Source organism: Aspergillus karnatakaensis (assembly GCF_047715665.1).
Source record: "Aspergillus karnatakaensis strain CBS 102800 unplaced genomic scaffold BJY04scaffold_40, whole genome shotgun sequence".
Taxonomy (NCBI): domain Eukaryota; kingdom Fungi; phylum Ascomycota; class Eurotiomycetes; order Eurotiales; family Aspergillaceae; genus Aspergillus; species Aspergillus karnatakaensis.
This window is the reverse complement of record NW_027395752.1, coordinates 95630-111244: the sequence shown is the minus strand read 5'-3', so window position 1 is coordinate 111244 and position 15615 is coordinate 95630. Positions and strand designations below refer to the sequence as shown.

General features: G+C 53.8%; 7 protein-coding genes across 7 annotated transcripts; 4 read left to right on the top strand and 3 right to left on the bottom strand.

The window, feature by feature from the left end:
- The first annotated feature begins 686 nt into the window (after positions 1-686).
- On the top strand, positions 687-5954 carry BJY04DRAFT_194245 (uncharacterized protein). The gene is made up of 6 exons (XM_073712038.1): positions 687-755; positions 930-1122; positions 1221-1641; positions 1714-3214; positions 3263-5506; positions 5556-5954. Exons 2-6 carry the CDS (start codon positions 1025-1027, stop codon positions 5858-5860), a joined length of 4569 nt encoding a protein of 1522 aa, XP_073568917.1. The 5' UTR covers positions 687-755; positions 930-1024; the 3' UTR covers positions 5861-5954.
- Positions 5955-5964: 10 nt separating this feature from the next.
- Positions 5965-7661, top strand: BJY04DRAFT_194244 (putative aminotransferase family protein (LolT)). Its single transcript, XM_073712037.1, has 3 exons — positions 5965-6159; positions 6216-6831; positions 6903-7661. Exons 1-3 carry the CDS (start codon positions 6069-6071, stop codon positions 7585-7587), a joined length of 1392 nt encoding a protein of 463 aa, XP_073568916.1. The 5' UTR covers positions 5965-6068; the 3' UTR covers positions 7588-7661.
- BJY04DRAFT_208846 (amidohydrolase family-domain-containing protein) lies at positions 7642-11353 on the bottom strand (the record flags this gene model as incomplete). The annotated part of the gene is made up of 8 exons (XM_073714047.1): positions 7642-8057; positions 8097-8136; positions 8170-9064; positions 9131-9303; positions 9884-9980; positions 10110-10586; positions 10633-11201; positions 11249-11353. 8 exons carry the CDS (start codon positions 11351-11353, stop codon positions 7642-7644), a joined length of 2772 nt encoding a protein of 923 aa, XP_073568915.1.
- A 281-nt stretch (positions 11354-11634) lies between these two features.
- BJY04DRAFT_194234 (mitochondrial fission 1 protein) lies at positions 11635-12660 on the bottom strand. Its single transcript, XM_073712036.1, has 4 exons — positions 12581-12660; positions 12513-12531; positions 12371-12464; positions 11635-12317 (listed from the first exon to the last, which is right to left on the bottom strand). The coding sequence occupies exons 1-4, from the start codon at positions 12600-12602 to the stop codon at positions 11991-11993; spliced, it is 462 nt and encodes a 153-aa protein (XP_073568914.1). The 5' UTR covers positions 12603-12660; the 3' UTR covers positions 11635-11990.
- Positions 12661-12757: 97 nt separating this feature from the next.
- Positions 12758-13721, top strand: BJY04DRAFT_194231 (kinetochore Spc24 family protein). The gene is made up of 3 exons (XM_073712035.1): positions 12758-12859; positions 12907-13304; positions 13350-13721. Exons 1-3 carry the CDS (start codon positions 12833-12835, stop codon positions 13525-13527), a joined length of 603 nt encoding a protein of 200 aa, XP_073568913.1. The 5' UTR covers positions 12758-12832; the 3' UTR covers positions 13528-13721.
- Positions 13638-14573, bottom strand: BJY04DRAFT_220463 (uncharacterized protein; the record flags this gene model as incomplete). The annotated part of the gene is made up of 1 exon (XM_073716881.1): positions 13638-14573. The coding sequence occupies one exon, from the start codon at positions 14571-14573 to the stop codon at positions 13638-13640; it is 936 nt and encodes a 311-aa protein (XP_073568912.1).
- Positions 14574-14724: 151 nt separating this feature from the next.
- On the top strand, positions 14725-15567 carry BJY04DRAFT_194229 (med21 domain-containing protein). The gene is made up of 2 exons (XM_073712034.1): positions 14725-14867; positions 14987-15567. The coding sequence occupies exons 1-2, from the start codon at positions 14826-14828 to the stop codon at positions 15542-15544; spliced, it is 600 nt and encodes a 199-aa protein (XP_073568911.1). The 5' UTR covers positions 14725-14825; the 3' UTR covers positions 15545-15567.
- The last annotated feature ends 48 nt before the right edge of the window (positions 15568-15615 follow it).

The following is a 15615-nucleotide window of genomic DNA, read 5'->3' as shown; positions in this document are numbered from 1 at the left end:
CTTAATTAGTGTTTACTGTGTTGTTTTGGCCATTTGCGTTGCTCATTTGTATGGTAGAGCTGGGTGTAGACCCTGGCTTTGGTACCGGTATCATTTGGTGGCGCTGTGTTCCGAAACATGAGACATAAGGCGAACGAAATCTCAAGTTCCAACTGCCCTTGTGGCTTGACTCAAGAAATGTCTCGAGGAAATTGCAGACATGCCGCTGGTAAAGAGACACGTCGAGCTGGGCAGAAACCATGCAGGTAAAGCGTTTGCGTCTAAAGCGCCAGACTTCAGTGGCTGTGGCGCGTGGAGTTACCAAGGGGTGGGTTTGGCTCACCCTAAGAGCCACGCAATTTTCCACATCATTTTAAGCTCTTCTGCTAAAAAGTGTCATTATGACTTGTGTCCTGATATTTGAGGACAGATGGACTTTTGAAGATGTCAAAAGAGGCTATAGCCATTCCTTTTCGATCAAGTCGTTGTGCTGTTGGTATTCTGGCAACTTTACCGAGGAATGGTTGTGTGCGCGTTTGAGACGGCATAGATTTCATTTCCTCAAATGGTGGCAGGCAAAGATACACAGCCGTGACGTCGACGGTACCTCGAGTGGTAATGCCACGGCCCCAGCTAATTCGCCGCAGCCTCTTCAATTTTCTCAGGAACTTCGAGCCATCTCCAGATCTTCTTCTGATCTTGACTTGGATCGTCTAGCGTTCTTCTTTCGTCTCGACTTTGACCTCATCTCTCCTCCAGCAACTTTGCCAAAGAAGGTACGTGATACCCTCGCGCCGCCCGACTTCCCCTCTTTTACCTCCCGCCCGCTGGCTCCCTTGTCCACCTTGAGTTGAGCTTGCGGATTCTGCCCTTGTCCTCCACGTCCGCCAAGTCGATTTGTTCTCTAGCACTCGCACATTGCTCCCTATCAGTCTCTAATTTTCACCTAGCTTTAGCCCTCTCTCCTTTCCTCACTCTATTATACTACTTCCACCGACCTTCGTGTCCCATTCATTGTCATTTAGCAAGCCATCTTCAAGACACAATGCCGACGCCACTCCCTTCGAGCTTTGCTTCGGCCGCCGCTGGAAACACCCAGGACCCTTCGGGCAGAAGAGGTGATGGAAACACCAGTGGAGAATGGTACGCAGCTCAACACTGTTTTTTCTTGTCTGCCTCGTGAACATGATCGAGACCTGTTGGTTGAATTTTTCTCCCCCAACTAATCTCCCATTCTTTAGGTCTCGCACTCGCATGAACGGAGCAACACAAACCTTCCGTCGTCCATCCGTTGCCACGAACCCTTCTCACATTCGAGAACCACTTTCTGCGACGACCCCGACCGGCGGTGCCTACCCCACGCACATGTCTTCAACACTTTCGAACGTCGCGCGCAACGGGGCGCCAGGCGACACCCGGTATTCAAAAGAACAGCTTCTCGACTTGTATAAAGCTCAACGGGATACCGGGATTCTGACCAAAAACGTCTCGGATTATTTCGTTGCCGATTGGAACCCTCATAATGAACCAGCGTCGGCGAATGGAGTTTGGGGAAAGCGGGATGATCATAAGGATAATTCTACTGGACCGGAAGTGTGCTGGGATCACGGTGGGCACGTGGAGCCTTTAGGACTGGTGGATATGACCGATGATGAGAAAGAGGTTTGTTATTTCCTTTATCTATGCATCTCTCTCTGCCTGTTTCATCCGTGACATTCATGCTGAATGATTTAGACATTCTCTGTGTCGGTCAACTCCCCGCTGAAGCCTCCGCCCACGAACGCCGCTAAAGAGAACACAACTACCACTGGTCCAGGACGCAGGGCCTCGATTTCTCAGACCCAGGGCAGCGCGAACGCTTATAACACGTCGTCTCCTAGCTCAGCAAGACCGGGTCCTAGGCGTCGGGAAACCGGCGAATCAGTTGGGAACCCCATGTCTCCTACGACTGGCGGCTCCCGCTTCTTCCGCGACGAACCCAATACTGCAACCCCACCCCCGTCTCTCCTGCGTCGTAAGACCGATTTCCGGGATACGACTTCTGTTTCTAAGTGGGAAGAGAAGGAGAAGGAAGCTCAAGGGCAAAGTCGAGAGGCTGCAGAGGCTCCTTCACCCTTTGGTTCCCTGAAGCGTAGCTCTACGAATCCGGTGGCGTTGGCGGGTTCGACTTCGCCTTGGCCGTCAACCTCGCAAAATAATGCTGGTTTCTCGCCTATGGGAGCCTTCGGAGCCTTTTCTTTGGGTACCGGTACCTCCAGCGCAGCGCAAACCCCGACCACTGAAAAGAGGCCTGGGTTCGGTAGCGTGCGCGGAGAGAGCCGTTTGAAGGGACTTTTCTCGAAAGATAGCTCGGAGGATATTTCCTCCATCCGGGAGAAGCCCTCTTTGAGCAATCTGGAACGCCTAGGTGAGAGTGAAGCTGAGAAGCGCTCTAACTCACCTTGGGGCGATCAGTTCAAGACCCGCACCGGCCGAAGCGAAACGAATCCGTTCTCCGAGGAACCTCGCAGTGGAAGTGCGGCTCTTGGAGGCTCTCAGGATGTTAGCACCCCGTCTCAGGCGGCCGACCTAGGATTTTCTGCTTTCGGAATGACTTCCAGCATCCCTGGCTTCCGTGAGCTGATGCAAAGCCACGAGAACTCGCGCAACCCGACTCCTCACCTGCACGGCCGCGAGCCCACTAGCCCGACCAACACAAATCCGTATCAGAGTCCACATGGCGACAGGGGAGATGTGGATGATGTCGACACTGATGGCTCCGACATCCAGAACACCAACCATCCTGGAATCAGCGGATTGCGAGATTCCACTGCGTTTGGTGCCATCCGCCGCGTTGGTTCTGGGATGGATCTGCCTTCCATTGATCGCAGCCAAACTTCTAGCGTTGTAGGGAATCGGAGCTTCAGCAATTTGGGTAGCCTTGGTGGCCTTCCCTCCCTCAGTGGCGGTGGAGGGTGGCCTACGAGTGCAGCGGTTGGCACTCCTACCAAGGACAGATCTGCTTTCGTTGGCGGGTTCGGCGATCCAATCTTCGGTTCAGTGGCCGACCTCCAGTCTCCCGCCCTGTCAACTCTGGGTGGAGGTGGGCTTTTCAGCCCTCATACTGGGATCTCCGGCACTGGTAGCATCGGCCGCTCCAGCAAGTTGGGCTCTCTCTTCCCTCAAGCCATGCAAGAACAAATCCAGAGTGATCAAACTAGGCAGGATCTAAGCACTCTTGATGAGACGCAGCAAGGTAAGTCTCTAATCAATCTAAATCATCGAAAGTTTCTAACCGATTCAGACCTACAAGGAGATGTTTCTGGCCAGCCGGCTCCTGCAGCCACGTCTACTTCGCATACTCCAGTTTCCGCTGTAGGCTCCATTCCGACCTCGATGCTTCCGGAGGGCCAGCAAGTAAGTCAGGCTGGTAGCGCTACTGGCTCCGTTCCTACAGCTCAGCAGCGGACTATGGTGATGCCCGACCGGATGCGCTGGATTTACCGCGATCCCCAGGGCAACATCCAGGGTCCATGGACTGGACTTGAGATGCACGACTGGTTTAAGGCGGGCTTCTTCAGCCCAGACCTGCAGATCAGGAAGTTGGAAGACCCAGAGTTTGAGCCACTAGCTCAGTTGGTGCGACGCATTGGTAATTCACGCGAGCCGTTCTTGGTTCCGCAGATTGGCGTCCCCCATGGCCCCGAGCCCAACGCCCCTACTTGGGGAAGTGCAGGACCCACCCCAACTGGATCTGCGCAGCCGCCGTTCCCTGGAAGCTTCCCAAGCTTTGGCACGACCCTTACCGCTGAACAGCAGAATGCCCTCGAGCGTAGGAAGCAAGAGGAGCAATATCTGATGGCGCGGCAAAAGGAACATCTTGCCCAGCAACAAGCTTTAATGAAGCAGATTCAATTCCAACCCGGCACTGCAGTTCCTCATGGCATTCACCCTCCCCAGCTACAGCACCATTCCAGTGCACATAGTCTTCACAGTCAACCCAGCTTCGGCAGCATTGCTTCACCCATTGGCTTTCAACCTTCACCTATCCAGGGCTCGACTCAGCAACAGCAACAGCAGTCTGCCTCTAGTTTCTTCGACGCACCAGGCCCAATTCGAGCAAACCCTTTACCCAATGTCGGTCCTCAGATGATCGGGACGGATTTTTTAAACAGCAGCCAAGAGCAACTCCCTACTCTGCTCGATCGTTTGAACGTGAGCAGTCGGCCCGATCCTTTCGCATTCGGCAGTCCCACTTCGTTCGCCGCTAGACAACCCGATAGTCTGTTTCCGAACCCGCAGGTAGCAACTATGCTGCAAGACCGCGCCCGCCTGCAGCAGGAGCAGGAGCAGTTCGACAGCACACAAGGTGACAGCTTGTTTGACCAGCAGGCACGCGAGGAGAGGCTCCGTCAGTTTCATGCGCTGAGGGCTCAGGAAGGTGAATTTGGCTTACGCACTGCTGAAGGATTGCCCACTCACCCGGCTACCGCTCTTTCACATCCAGGTGATGACCTTGAGTCAAGCTCAACCCTTGAAGAAGTTGCCACTGCCCTTGCCGGCGAGGAAACCATGCTCACCCTTTCCCAGCAAGTCCAGAAGGCGGCGCAGGAGCAGGAACAGCAAGAACAAGCTCAGATTGTCACCGAAAACGTTTGGGGTACCGTAGCCGACTCGGCCATGCCGCAGCCATTTCCTCCCCCACCTTCCGCTTCGCCGCTCCCCGCCCCAGCTGCTCAGCGTAACCGTCAGAACGTAGCCGAGTCTCTTGCTGCCAACTCTCGCTCTCAGACGCAGACCCCGGTTGAGGCGCCTACTACCTCTATTGCTCCATGGGCTAAGGAGGTTAATGAGCTGCCTAAGGGACCGTCTCTCAAGGAAATTCAAGAGGCTGAGGCGCGCACTGCGGCCCAGAAAGAAGAGCTAGCTGCTGCTGCTCGCCGTGCGCAGCTACTTGCCGAACAAGAACGTCTGAGCCAGGCTCAGGCACAGCAAGCTCCTGGTCTTCCTTCTAGCGCCAACTGGGCCAGCAGTGGATCCCCTGCGACGCCTACATCTACTGCCGCTTCTGTCTGGAACAGCAAGGGTACAGCCCCTACTAGCACAGCCAAGAAGACGTTAGCCCAGATTCAAAAGGAAGAGGAGGCCCTGGCGCGCAAGCAGCGTGCGGCGGCGGCAGCTGCAGCTGCAGCTCAGAGTACTATCGCCACCGGACCTGCTCCTCCCTCTACTGGAAAGCGATATGCGGATTTAGCTAGCAAAGCTCCGGCTGCTTCTCCTATTACCGCCAGCTCTGGTGCTTGGACTACTGTTGGTGCAAGCGGCAAGGCCAAGGCACCACCTGTTGCTCCTACCGGCCCTCGCTCCACCAGCGGACCAATCCCTATTGCAGCATCTCCCGTCCGTCCTAAGGCAGTGACGGCAGTTACCGCGGTTCCCCGGACTCTGCCTGTCAGTACCCCGTCCGCGAATCCCAGCCGAGCTATGGAGGAGTTCAACAAGTGGGCGAAAGTTACTCTGGGCAAGGGTTTGAACAGCAATATCAATGGTAAGTTTGACTCTGGAGTATCTTCCGTGACTAAAACTAACGTTTGCAGTCGACGACTTTGTCCAGCAGCTCCAACTTCTCCCCGCTGAGGCCGAAATTATTTCCGACTCTGTGTATGCCAACTCGCAGACCCTCGACGGTAGACGATTTGCTGAGGAATTCATCCGCCGTCGCAAGCTCGCCGACAAGGGTATCGTGGAATCGGTCTCGACCAGCGCCCTTGCGGAGAAGAATGGCGGGGGTTGGAGCGAGGTAGCCAAGAAGGGGTCATCCAATGCCAGCACTCCTCGCGAGGAAGATACGAGCAGCGCGGCGTTCAAGATGGTTGCGCCTCGCAAGAAGGGCAAGAGGTGACTCACTCGTTGATTATTGTATGATAGTCTGTCCAGGAATTGGCATTTTGTATCTCCACTGTAGTTGAATGCGTCATAAGCCTGTTTTTCTCTCGAACTATAAATTTCCTGGTCTCCCTCATCTTTTCTTCTCCAGTTTCCCCAGCCCTTTCCAAACTTCCATCTCCTGTTCTACACAATCTTTGAAGATCTAAATCATTTGTGCCACCATGACATCCTCCGCTCCCGCACCTACGCCCTTCGGCAACCCGATGAAGAAACAATTCCTCATCGACCCGAACTTCCGCAACCTCAACCACGGTACTGTCCTTCCATTCCTTTCCTTTATCTATCGTCCTCAACTAACAACCCTCCAGGCTCCTTCGGCACATACCCCACAACCCTCCTCAACACCCAACGCACCCTTCAAAAAGCCTGCGAATCCCGCCCCGACATCTTCATCCGCTACACGCAGCCAGATCTCATCGACGCCTCCCGCGCCTCCCTCGCAAGCTACTTAAACACCTCGCTCAACGAACTTGTCCTCGTCCGCAACGCCACAACAGGCGTCAACACTATCTTGCACAATCTCGTCTTGACCAAAACCCTCACTGACAGAGATGCGGTCATCTACTTCGAGACTGTCTACGGTGGTGTTGAGCGGAGCCTCTTCGCCATCAAAGAGGGGTGGGGGGTGCAATTGCGCAAGGTGAAGTTTACCTTTCCAATTGGGGAGGAAGAGCTTGTTAGGAAATTCCGAGAGGTTGTTGAGGGGGCGAGGAGGGATGGGCTGAGGCCTAGAGTTGCGGTCTTTGAGACGATTGTGTCGAATCCTGGGATGTGGTTTCCGTTCGAGCGACTCATACAGGTTTGTAAAGAGGAAGGTGTGCTGAGTCTTATTGATGGTGCGCATGGGGTTGGGCATGTGAGGCTTGATCTTGGGAAGGGAGGAAATCTGGAGGGGGCGGATTTTTGGACGAGTAATTGTCATAAGTATTTCCTCCTCCACTCTTCATGCAAAGTTGGATTTCGGTGACAAGTGCAGGGCTGACATGGAACTTTAGATGGCTTTACACACCCCGCTCCTGCGCTGTCCTCTATGTTCCTACGAGACACCAGCATTTGATTAGGACGAGCCTACCAACGTCTTGGGGGTATAATCCGCCTGCTTCTACTTCGTCTGAGGAGGATGATGGGCTTCTTCCTTCTGTTCTCCCGGTTGGAGAGAAGCCAGCTTTCGTTACGCTGTTTGAGTTTACCGGCACGGCGGATGACAGTGCGTATAGCTGTGTCCCTGCCGCTTTGAAATTCAGGAAGGAGATTTGTGGCGGCGAGGAGGCGATCTTCAACTACCTTGAAGAGTTGGCGGATGTTGCGGGTGATGTTGTTGCGAAAGCTTTAGGAACCGAGATCCTTGCCCCTGTTTCTGGGGAGAAGGTGGGGTGTGGGATGGTAAATGTGAGGCTGCCTATAAAGATTGCCTCTGTGGCGGTTGGAGAGGAAGAGAAGGGGGTACACGTGGTGCGAGCCCAGGATGTAAGTGCCTTGGGGCATTGGTTCCATGAGCAACTCGTGGAAAAGGGAACGTTTGTGCCTGTTTTCGCGCACGGGGACTGGTTCTATACCAGGCTTAGTGCGCAGGTCTATCTTGAGAAGAGTGATTTTGAGTGGCTGGGGGCTATATTGAAGGAGATATTGCGTGGATTGGAGGGGTTCTTGGGGGCTCTCAAGGTCCCCGCGAAGCTCTAGTCTTTCTTCTCTGACCTTTACCTATCTATATACTGTCCCTCTCCGTCACTCTAATTACATTTCCGATGGAAAGACTCTCTTTCCCTCAAAATAAGTCTCAACGACATGTGCATCTAGCAACTTGTCAGCCTCCCACTCCATTTCAAGCACCACGAAATCCGCCTTCTTCCCAACCTCCAACGACCCCGTCACATCATCCGCAAAGCAACTATACGCCGACCCCGCTGTCGCCCCCGAAACTGCCTGCGCCAGACTTATCGCATGCTCCGGATTCACAGTTGCCGTGTATTCCGGCTCTCTCGCTGACCGTCTCGTCGTCGCCGTATACAGATTCCTCAGTGGAAGATGCGGCGCCGTCGGTGAGTCCGTGCCAATGGCTACATTGGCGCCGCTCTCCAGGAACTCTCTGTAAGCAAAAGCTCGCCGGCACCGCTCTTCACCAAGAAGCCGAGGCCACGCGCGAAGAATCGCTGGGTCCGCGTGCACAGGCTGGATGCTTGCCGTTATACCCAATTCTGCAAGACGGTCTGCATCGCCCGGAGACGTAAGCTCCAGATGTTCAATCCTATGACGCCTCGAGACCCCATTCATAGGCTTAACAGTCTCAAGCGTATCAATCGCCAGCTTCACAGCCTTATCCCCAATCGCATGCAACGCAACCTGCAGTCCCGCGTCATCGGCTCTTTGCACCACCTTTTTCAACAAGGGGCCCTTCCATAGCGGCTCCGGTGACGCAACAGCCGTGCTATACGGCTCCAACAGCGCCGCCGTACAAGCATCCACAACCCCATCGCAGATAACCTTTATCCCCGCGATTCGGAAATCCGGTGACGACTGCTTGTTATACACCTGATGCAGCTCGATCGCCCTATCAACCTGCTTCAGCACATCCCCTTCCTCCTTCGCAGGCGTAATGACCCAATGCGCGGCAAACCGAACCGGAACCTCCTCTCTCTTCCTCAACTCCAACACAGTGCTCCAGATATTCTCGTCCGTCGCTAATTCAATCATTCCTGTATACCCCGCCGCATTATAAGCCCTCACCCCATTCCTCACAAACCCCAACTTCTCATCAAGAGTCGCAACCTTCGCAATGTGCGGCCACACAATCGTTACTGCCGCCGCTTCACTAAGCAACCCGCTCGGCTTCCCCTCGCTATCTCTCGAGATTTCTCCGCCCTCGGGATCCGGCGTGTTCTCATTGACACCCAGATCCCTGAGCGCGGCAGTGTTGCACCACGCTGAATGCAGATCCTTTGCATCGATGAAAATCGGTCGCGGGTCCAGGTCGTCGAGCATAGACGCTAGAGCCTTGCTATCCGTCATGGAGTGCATCCAGCCGCTGCAGAAAAGGCGCGGGGCATCCGGCCGTTCGGCAGCGCCCGCGCGTATAGTGGAGCGGATATCAGAAAGGGTCTTGCAGTTTGACAGGTCGATCTTTGAGAGCGAGGCCCCGAAGAGGAGGAGGTGCATGTGGCTGTCATATTATCAATAGATGTACAGTACAGAGGGATGAGAGCGGAGTCCTAATTAGTGCACATACCAATCAATAAACCCAGGAAGCACTCTGCGCCCCGCTAGATCGACCTGCTTTTCTGTCGAGGGAGCATCCTGCTTAGACCCGACATAGGTTATTGTGCCGTTTTCGACGACCAGAGATGTGGCCTCGCTTGGGGAGCCGGTGGGAGAGGTGATGATGCCGTTGTGGTAGAGGGTCTTCATGGTGGTTGTTACTGCGGGGTAGAGGGGTTGGAGAAGTGACTTGGAGATTTTTGACCGGGAGAGTTGAATAAATAGCCCTAGGTGTCGTAGGGCGTGGGCAGTCTAAGAGCTCAAATGCAACATCTCTATATCCTCTGAGGGACGTGAGGTGTTGTTTATCCGTCTATATCTTTATGAGCATAAGAGGGGCAATGGTATGATCTATATGGGGTTTACTCCGGTACCGGGGGTATAGTGTCTCACTACACCTGCAGGTGTTGTCTAGTCGAAAAGTAGGTATATTCTCTCTTATTACTGAATAAGCCATATCTACATTCGACTGAAAGTTGCTCCAAAATAATCACCTCCTATTCTTTCTCTTGTTCATCACGTCATAAAACTTGTTCGCCCAGGCCTGCCTGTCCTAACGCGTTGTCTATATATGTGGCTATTCAAGCTAAAAAGTCCACCAGAAGTGAAGGTAATCAAACATTCATAATGCAGAAAAAAAGTAGCACAAACAAATAAACAACGATGAAAGGTTTCATCCCCCACCACCAGTACCGCCGCCACTACCGCTAAGTCGATTGCGAACCCAGCTTGCCCATCCCGACCCTGACCCTGAGGCTTCACTGCGACTAATGCGTCGACGAGAACCCTCTTGTTCGTCAGATGTGAAAGATGGGTTCGCACTGGATGTAGACAGCGAGTCGGAGCGTCTGGACCTAGTTTGGTCGGACGTCCCTTCGGAACTACACGCGTTGCGATCATCAGTGATCTGTTACCATGGATATATAATCCTATACTAGGAGCGCACTTACGGCGCCGTTGTGGATGTAGAGGTTGTCGCCTCCGGTGTCGTTGCAGCTTGGTCGATCCCTCGGCGGCAGTGCGGGCAGGTGTTATGCTGAGCTAGCCACAGCTCAATACACTGCGGATGGAACCAGTGTGTGCAGGGGAGCAAGGTCACCTCATCGCCTATCTTGACGGGATCCATGCAGATCGAACATTCAGCCGTGCCTTCACTGCCGAGCATTTCCTCTGTGGCTGGTTTCTTGGGAAGAGCCCGAATGGCATCTTGTGCGGCTGGTGGCGCTGAGCTACGGTTCCCGTTCTGCTCTACCAACGTCGATATGACCCGGTCTAGCTCTTCCTGGGAATACACCGCGTCACCGTTCCGCTCGATGTTCATCAGAGCCTGGAAAAGAGCTTGTAGAGGGGTTCCGCTCGTCATAATACGCACGCGCGGACCGCCAGTTTGTGGATTTGCCATTTCGGGTTGGAACAGTTCAAGGAGACTAGAAACGTCAGATGAGATCATTCATGATATGGGATGAAACGTACTCTCCTAAGCTCCGCAGCGGAGTCTGCATCGGTTGAGGCTCATCTGCATTTCGAGGGAACAAGCCAGGCGGCGGCTGGTGATGAGGCGGTGGTGAAGCCGGCCCCCAGATATCATCATAAGGCTGTCGTCTACCCCCCGGCGATCTAGGTCCATGTGCGCGAGCAGCCCGCTCCCGGTTTGACTCAGCCATGCTCTGGAAGAACGAGTCTAATCCGTGCACGAGAGGGTCAACTCCCGTGTCCCCACGGGCGCCTGGTGCTCTGCGGTTCGGCATGGTGTGAGTGTGTGCCTGGAACGAGAAACGGAGGTTGCCGCCGGGAGATTGGTATGTTCTCTGAGTATACTGATAACCCGGAGGGCCACGCCATCCGTGCAAATCATCATCATCATCGTTCATATGTGCCCATGGATTGTGATCCGTCCATGGGTTAAGTGGCGGAGAGTTTACTGGTGGGGAGGTGACTGCGGGAGGGGAAGGCGATCGGTGGCCGGGGAAGGCTCCAGGAATCGACTCGGGAGGATCGGGGTGAGAGGGTTCGGGCTCATCTGTATCGGGAGGAATTTCAATCTGCGCAGGTCAGCTTAAGACGAGCCAGTGGGAATTAGGGAACAAACGATCTCTGTGAAATCTGAACCGCAGTGCGGACAATCTAAACCGTGCGAATTGCGAGGCCATACTCGGCCGCAGTGATGGCAAAGGACGCGATCGCCTGTATCCATAGTGGGTATTTTGAATATAGGATCGGAGAAGAAGGGAGCCAGAAAGTAACCAGGAGATAAATAAGGACAGGAATTAGAAGAGGGGTTGAGACGAGACAGCGAGTGAGACCAATTAGTCAAGCAATAAAGGCGCTGTTCATAGTCTGAGAGACTGGTCAAGCACCAGCTGATATGATCATTTTGCTGTCGCACGAACAATGAGAGTCTGAGAGTGACAGACAGACAAGACTAAGAAAGGATCAATAGTCAAGGCTCGAAGGCAGCAACAATGACTGGAGACGCAAGAAACAAAGATGGAGACGACGGATGACTTGAAGTCTTGAATGACGTTAGCCTCGGCTGTGGCGCAGTCGATGATAACAGCCTTGTCAATGTTGCAATCTGTGACACGCTTTCTAACTGGGTTCGAGAGACAAACAATATACAGTGACAAATAGACTTATTATTGCATCTCATCTCTCGCCATTTGAGCACGCAGAACGCCTCAGCCCAAGTATGTATGATATGACGTGCTAACAGCAGACAAATATAAAAACCAAGAGCACAACAACACAGAAGGAAAGGAAGAGAAGAGAAGACGGATATCGTCGTCAACGTCATAATATATACAGCTCCAGCACCTAGATATACCCCTCCATTATCGCCGTTGTCCCCGGAAGAGTATTCCTCCAACCACACCCGCAGCAAGGGCCAGCCCTCCAACGATAGCGATTCCAACCATCCCCTCGCGAGACACCTTATCATCGATCAGCGTCCGTAGGCTTGCCGCTTGCAGGTTCGCCGGCTCCTTGTCGATAAGGAGGTCGTTGTATCGGCGGGCCTCTCCATAGTTGCCTAGTTTGTAGTTTCCAAGAGCGAGATAGTAGAGACATTCGCGGCGGCGTTCGGGGGAGGCACGGAAGATTTCAGACAGCAGACGGACACCCTCTTGCTGTTCGTTTCGCGAGTTGGATTTGATCAGGCCCTGTGCTGTCAGTATGTTTTGGCCTTCCGGGCAGGATCTTGCGGCGGACATACCCAGGCGTAGTTGAATTTCGTCTGAACACCGACATATTCGCCTTCTTTTTCGTACTGAGCTCGCAAGACTTGGAGTTCTGCTGGCTTCAGCGGGCTATTTTCAGTTAGCCACTGTCATAGCTAGGCAACGGCGGGAAAGAACCTTTCAGCATCTGCGGCATCTAGGTTAGGTTAGCAGCAGCTCTCGATTAAATTGGCACAGGGACATACAAGGGAGATTTGAAGAAGTCATGCTGGTATGTGAGGACGAGATTCAAGCTTTGGTTCTCGAACTAGAGCTATGAATGCGGAGGTGATGTCAGGAATTAACTAGCCAGCTTCACAACAGAGGAGGCGGTGCACGTGGGAGTTGTGGCGGTTGCCCTCCCAACCGTATCCGTAATACCACGATCAATACATCCCCTCACCATCTGTGAATAGCTTCGTCAAGTTTCTTCTCCCCATTTCGAACACAGATTCAAGATGTTGCTCGACGAGAATCCATCTACAGTAGGTGCTTCCTCAATCTTTTTACAAAGCTATTACTAACTGCTCAGCTTATCCACCATACCATCGGCAACTTCAATATCGCACCGGACAAACAAGCCGTCTCCCGCATCAATGACTCCCTAACGACCCTCCAGCAGTCGCGCGACCTGCGCATGCGCGAAGCCGAATCTTCCCTTCGAAAGCTCTCGCGCCATCTCCAGGCCCTGAACACCCAACATGAAGAAGCTGTCACTGCGCACGACGCGGGTAAACACTCCGCCGCCATGGTGGAACTCGACACGAAGAAATTCCGCATCGCCAAAGCCGCGTCGGAACTGGAGATTGAGAGTGAAAGGCTTGAAAGCGAGCTTGAGATGCTCAAGGAGCGTTTGGCGGATCTCGAAGCGCAGGGTCTTGAGGGTGATGAGACAACGCGGAGAGAAAGGGAGGCCGACGATGCTATTCTGTATGTTTATCTTCCAAGCCCGCGGCGCCATGCTAACAGTTCCAGTCTCCGGTTGAAGATCTACAGGGCTCTAGGCATCGACATTGAACCCGACAATGCGGGCAACTTCACCAAGGCTGTTATCCGCAACAGCCGCAAGGGTGACGTTCATGTCGTCAACTTGGACCCGAAATTCTCGCGCTTCTTCTACTCCAACTACTTTTGGTCCACGATGCAGGGTTAGCACGATTTTATGGCGTTTTGGTGTAGGACAGATACCCAATTTATTCATCATTCATTATATTGTACATGATTTCGTGGCTATTTTACATTTTATACTATATACAAGCAGAGCTAGGCAGAGGAGAATGCAGAGAGCAGACTTCGAGCCACCTCTTCTCTTTCATCCTCTGTTATCATTATTGGCCTTGTCCCTGGCAGAACCCTCTCAACTGCATCCAGTATCACATCCCCTGACACATCCTCTAGACCTCTTCCCTTCCACTTCGCCAACCACTCCCCCTCCAGCCGCGCCATGCCCTCCTCAATCTCAGCCATCGTCGGCACCTGTTCCCCCTCCCACGTCAACCTCGCCTCACCCTTCTTATGCCCATTCTCATCCACCTGCCCATCCTGCTCACGCTCCTCACCCGGCGAATACAGCACCTCAACCCCTAACCCAACAAGCCCCAACCCCAGCCTCTCCACTCCCCCATTCCAAAGAACCTGCCTAACAATTCCATCCCACCCCACCATCATCCAAACAAGCGGTACACCACTCCTCCCCAACGCCTCTCTAACCCCCCTCGTCGCCTCCCTCGGACTAACAAGCACCCCCGCACACCCCGCACCACCAGCACCAGTCCCAGACGGCGACTGCCTCACCGTGACTCCCTCCAACTCCCTCACGATATTGGGCCCTAGCTTTGTGCGGAGTGCTTTACATTGCACGACGACGCGGATGGGGGGATCCAGAATCGGGTTTGCGCCAACGTGCCATGTTCCTGTGAGGTCGATGCCGAGGTCTGAGCGGCCGCCGACGCGGTGGAGCGCGAATGCGTGCTTGCGTAGGTGCGATTGGATTGTGTATTCGTATACGGTGCCTTGGTAGGTCGTTGTTGATTCTGGGAGGGAAGTGCGTGAGGCGTGAGAGAGGAAGGTGGCGAGGGAGTTGTGTGAAAGGGATGCGGAGATGGGGGGTGGTGGGAGTTGGAAGAGCCGGCGTGTGAAAGGGGTTACGGGTGCTTTTGTTGGGAGGGAGACGAAGAGGAGGGGGTTTGTTGGTTTCATTCTTTAGTTATAGAGGGTAGGAATTGAGCTTAAAGACCGAGCCTTTAGCCTTTTAGCTTTGGAGAAAGCTTGCCGGGCGGTGGACCGCGTTTTTTACTGTACGGAGGAGTACTATCGCCGATCTGAATCTGATAAGCAACTTTAGCTTCATCTCCTCATCTCTTTGATTCATCCAGGCCACACTTAGCAACTCCGAATACTTAGACTCTGCACTCTCGACACTCGCCATACGCGTCATCATAGAACAAAAGAATGGCAGATATCCTAACACAACTTCAAACATGCCTTGACCAGGTACGTACTCCTCTTTAACCTGGTGGTGTCCCCTCAGCTCCGCAATCCCCTCAATCCTCGACAGTCCAGCCTCCCCCTCCAAATCTAAGTCTCGCTAACTTTCTACCTCTTGTACACAGCTCGCGACCCAATTCTACGCCACAATCGGTTACCTAATAACCTACCACGACAACTCCCCCGCAACACCCCCTCCAACCGCCTCCGCCGCGCCAGCCCTCGCGAAAATCCAAAAGAACTCCACAAACCCACCCATCTACGCCGGCGCAGCCTCGATCCTCGCATCCACAAACTCAACTACACAAACGTCACCTCCCTTCACAGCCGCCACGGCGGCTGCGACGACACCCGGTCCAGCGAATGCGAACGGTGCACAAGGAGCGGAAGAGGCAGCGGCAGCGGCAGGTCTACCGCCGCGCCCAGATAGCCCGAGGACGTTTGCGGCAAGGCAGAGGGAATTAGCGAGAGATCTGGTGATTAAAGAGCAGCAGATCGAGTACCTGATTTCGGTTCTTCCGGGGATCGGGTCTAGTGAGGCGGAGCAGGAGAGGAGGATTCGGGAGCTGGAGGGGGAGTTGAGAAGTGTTGAAGCGGAGAGGGAGAAGAGGGTTAGAGAGTTGAGAGTGCTTAGGAAGAGGGTTGAGGGGGTACTTGGGGCTGTGGAGGGGGGGATTTACTAGTTGCTTTTAACGTCTGAGTTTACCGTAATCGAGGGGTTAAAATTTGGGATATCATGGAGTTGGAGGGCGTC